Source organism: Lycium ferocissimum, chromosome 8 (genome assembly GCF_029784015.1).
Source record: "Lycium ferocissimum isolate CSIRO_LF1 chromosome 8, AGI_CSIRO_Lferr_CH_V1, whole genome shotgun sequence".
Lineage (NCBI taxonomy): Eukaryota > Viridiplantae > Streptophyta > Magnoliopsida > Solanales > Solanaceae > Lycium > Lycium ferocissimum.
This window is the reverse complement of record NC_081349.1, coordinates 11752743-11756369: the sequence shown is the minus strand read 5'-3', so window position 1 is coordinate 11756369 and position 3627 is coordinate 11752743. Positions and strand designations below refer to the sequence as shown.

Here is a 3627-nt window from a genome sequence, read left to right as displayed (position 1 = left end):
AATACTTTTAAATCTTATATTCTTTTAGTATAAATAGCTTCAAGGACATTTAAGTCATTTTAACAAAAGTGTATGTATCAAGCATTATTATCAACTACTTTTTTGTCAGCTAATTCACCGGGCTCTTCTTACTACATAACTTGGGCTGCATGTCCGTCAAAAAGTATGCTTCAGGTTATTCTCAATCCAGGTCAGTGGAAACAACATTCGATGGCGCTGTATTACACATCAAACACACGTGTGGACAGCAAGAAATGAGAATTTATCAAAAAGCACAAATATATTTTTTGCAAGAGAGAGAGACATGTCAAGCAAGAGAAGAGCCCATTAGTGATCTTTTATGCTTTCCAATATTCAGTTTATCTCTATTGTTATAGGATTGCTATGTCACAATTGTTTGGTATTCCTTTGCTTCTTTCTGGACATTCATATTTTGTACTGTGGTCACTGCATGTGTAGCAGTGTAGGATCGCTGTTTCACAATTGTTTGGAATTCCTTTGCTTCTCTTTCTGGGCATTCATATGATAAAGTCACTGCGTGGTTAAACGAGGACCCCCATTCTACAAGGTGCCAAGGAGACCAATTAAACTTATTAAAGTAGATATACTGGTTAAATTGGACTGTCAAGTGAGTCTGTTTAAGTCATACTTAAACAGCACTGAAAAAGACCAAATCAGAACTGAAAAAAAAAAAAAATACTTGCTTAATACTCAGAGCATCCATCCTATGAATAAGCCAACCAGCCTAAGTTGCATAGATATAGGTATGGAGACTGCTAATGACATAATCGAAAGGCCCAAACAATTGTGACTGCTAATGACATAATCGAAAGGCAGCTACTTCACTCTTCTTCTTTCTTTATTACTGTCATATTCACAATAGCAATAAACTGATTCCTGTTACACCAATTAGTCTAGTTTGCTCTTTTTCTTAGTAGCTCTTAGATATGCACGCTCGTCTTCTCAACATACCCGACAGAAATATAGCATCCACATTCCTTATAAATGAGGAACCCTGTTTTGGTTTTCCCACAGTTAATCTCGGAACTTTGGTATCTAAAGAGAGTAACATCTTCAAATTCCTTCAACTTCACAAGGCAAAACAAGTTCAAACAAAGAAATTGATCTAATTCTTCAATTTCGTTCGGTCTTCATTGAGGATACAACAACTAACAGATGTTTCAAGGTTTGCACAATCTAACATACAAAATGTGAATCAATGATTCACACACAATGTCAACCAAGTAAAGTACAATATGGATGTGGTCTAGGACTCATCCCATTCATCATCATTTTTATACGAAACCAAAGTGTCAACCTTGTGAATCTGCATAGAGAAAACAAAACTCGAGTTAGGGTTCCAAAATATTCAGGGTTTTCATATCAGAATCAAGCAGCAGATTGCTCCTACCTTGGTGTCAAAAGAATGCAGTTTCACCATTTGTGGATTTGCAATCAGTTTAGGATCACTCTCAATCCAAGTGAATGGAACTGCAACATCAGTATTAGTGTATGCTAACACATCAAACACACCTGCAGCCAACACACAAATGAAACAACAATTCTCATCAAGAAACATCCTAAGCAACGTTGCCCTGTTATTTCCAAGCACAAATAAAGCTTACATGGTTCCTCAAGGCAAGGCAAATAAGTGATGCTGGACGCTATTTGTCTCATAATTGCTTGAATTTCCCTCATTATTTCTTTATCACTTTTCTCTCTTGAAACACTGAAAAACCAAATAAAAGTCATGTTTAATTAACAAACAGTCCAACATACACTTTTTCCAACAACTATTACTACATCCCACGTAAGTTGGGGTCGAATGTTTGGCTCTTCACTCATTTAAGCTCATAAAAGAAATTAGAAATGATAATCAGCTTACCCTTTCTCAACAACCTCGCTATCAGTTTCGATACTGAAATTCCACCTCTCTAATACCTCACCAGAGGCCTTGCTCATGATCACAAGAACCACCCTTTGTAGCTTTCCAGCTTCCAACCACTCTACATGAACACAATCATAGAGAAAACAATCATTACCCTACCTAAAATATGATCTGAACCAATCAACAACTTTGACAAAATTCTACAACTTACCAGCAAGTTGGGCAGTCAAGTTGGAAATGAAGGTCTTTACACCTTCATCTTCAGTAAGCAACATTGTGAGACCATATTTCTTCACTTTTTTAAAATTTTCTTCAGGATATACTCCTCGGTTGTACAAAATGCTAGAAAATAAAAAACAAAATCAGCACTCTGACAAAACCATAAACGATGAACACATAGCATTGTGTTAAAATCAATCAATCAACCAGCAATGCCCGATGGCCAACGCAAAACTAGTTGGCATCTGTTAGATAAATCGTCTATATTCATCCCGCTCTATTCTATCCCATTTTGTTCAAATACAGGTACATAGTTTATCTTCCAGGTCAAACTAATGGGTTGTTTAGTTCGCGGACTAAATTATCTCGGGATTATAATCCTGTGATTATAATCCTCGGACTAATAAAATAACCCCAAGTTCGATGGGATGGGATGTCCAGGATTAAGCCTGGGATTAAATTTATACCGTCAACCAAACACAGTATAAATTTAATCCTGGACATCCCACTTTATCCCGCATACCAAACGATCCCCAAGGGTTTTCATAAACTAAAGATTATCAGTATATGACAAAACCCCTAAATAAAGAACACAAAGCATTTTATTCAATCAATCAATCAACATTTCTTCAAGCCCTAACTAGTTGGGTTGTGCCATATGAATCCATTGCAATCTGTTAAAGCCAAATTAAGGGTTTTTGTGAAACTAAAATTTATCTAAATCTCACACTTATTACTACACCAACAACGTGCAAATATCTAGAACAAGATTAAAAAGAAAATGACAGAGATTTGACAAAATGGATTGTTACCTATTTGCTGCATAACCAAAATATTCACTGACGATTGCGGCTGAACCACGAAGTGTGATTATGTCTTTGGACGCTGTTCTTGACGCCATTTCCGAGAATTGGTTTTTCAGATATTGGGTTTGAGTGATTTATTTTTTGTGACTATGAGAGTGATGGATTTAGGGTTTTTATTAGAATTGGAAAACAAAGTAGAGCAACGGCTAGTTTTTGGAAATGACGCATAACAACGGTCAAGTGTCTTTCATTCTTTTGCCAGAAAGCAAATAAAAGAATTCCCACTTCACACTATTTCCTGTCTGCCACTGCACATTAAGATGGGCTAATGCAAAATTGGGCCCAATGAGGTCCACTTGTAATGGGTGATTTGGATGGCTCATTCGCACAAATATTCCCTATTTTGGGGTGGTCTTTAATTTTTGTTCTTCAAATTTGTGGTGCGACATAGCTTAGATTTCGCTCAGTAAAGTTTATATTTAGCTCGGCACACGTATCATAAACATCCCGCAAGTTATGCCGGATAAGGCAATTTTTCGATACTCAACATAATATGAAATACACAACTTCTGCTGCAAAACTTAATTCCCACAGAACTTGTTCTGATCGGGACAATAAAAATATTAAAATTTTATGCCTGTTTTCATTAAATAAGTAGTAGAGGCAAAAATTAAATACCAGTACGTTTGAAGGGAAATCCCAAGCAAAAACTTC

At 36.3% G+C, this 3627-nt stretch overlaps 1 protein-coding gene across 1 annotated transcript; it reads right to left on the bottom strand.

The window, feature by feature from the left end:
* Window positions 1–1132: 1132 nt before the first annotated feature.
* LOC132067239 (mitotic spindle checkpoint protein MAD2) lies at window positions 1133–3166 on the bottom strand. Its single transcript, XM_059460402.1, has 6 exons — window positions 2920–3166; window positions 2100–2230; window positions 1886–2006; window positions 1626–1729; window positions 1412–1533; window positions 1133–1327 (listed from the first exon to the last, which is right to left on the bottom strand). The coding sequence occupies exons 1-6, from the start codon at window positions 3006–3008 to the stop codon at window positions 1268–1270; spliced, it is 627 nt and encodes a 208-aa protein (XP_059316385.1). The 5' UTR covers window positions 3009–3166; the 3' UTR covers window positions 1133–1267.
* Window positions 3167–3627: the final 461 nt, after the last annotated feature.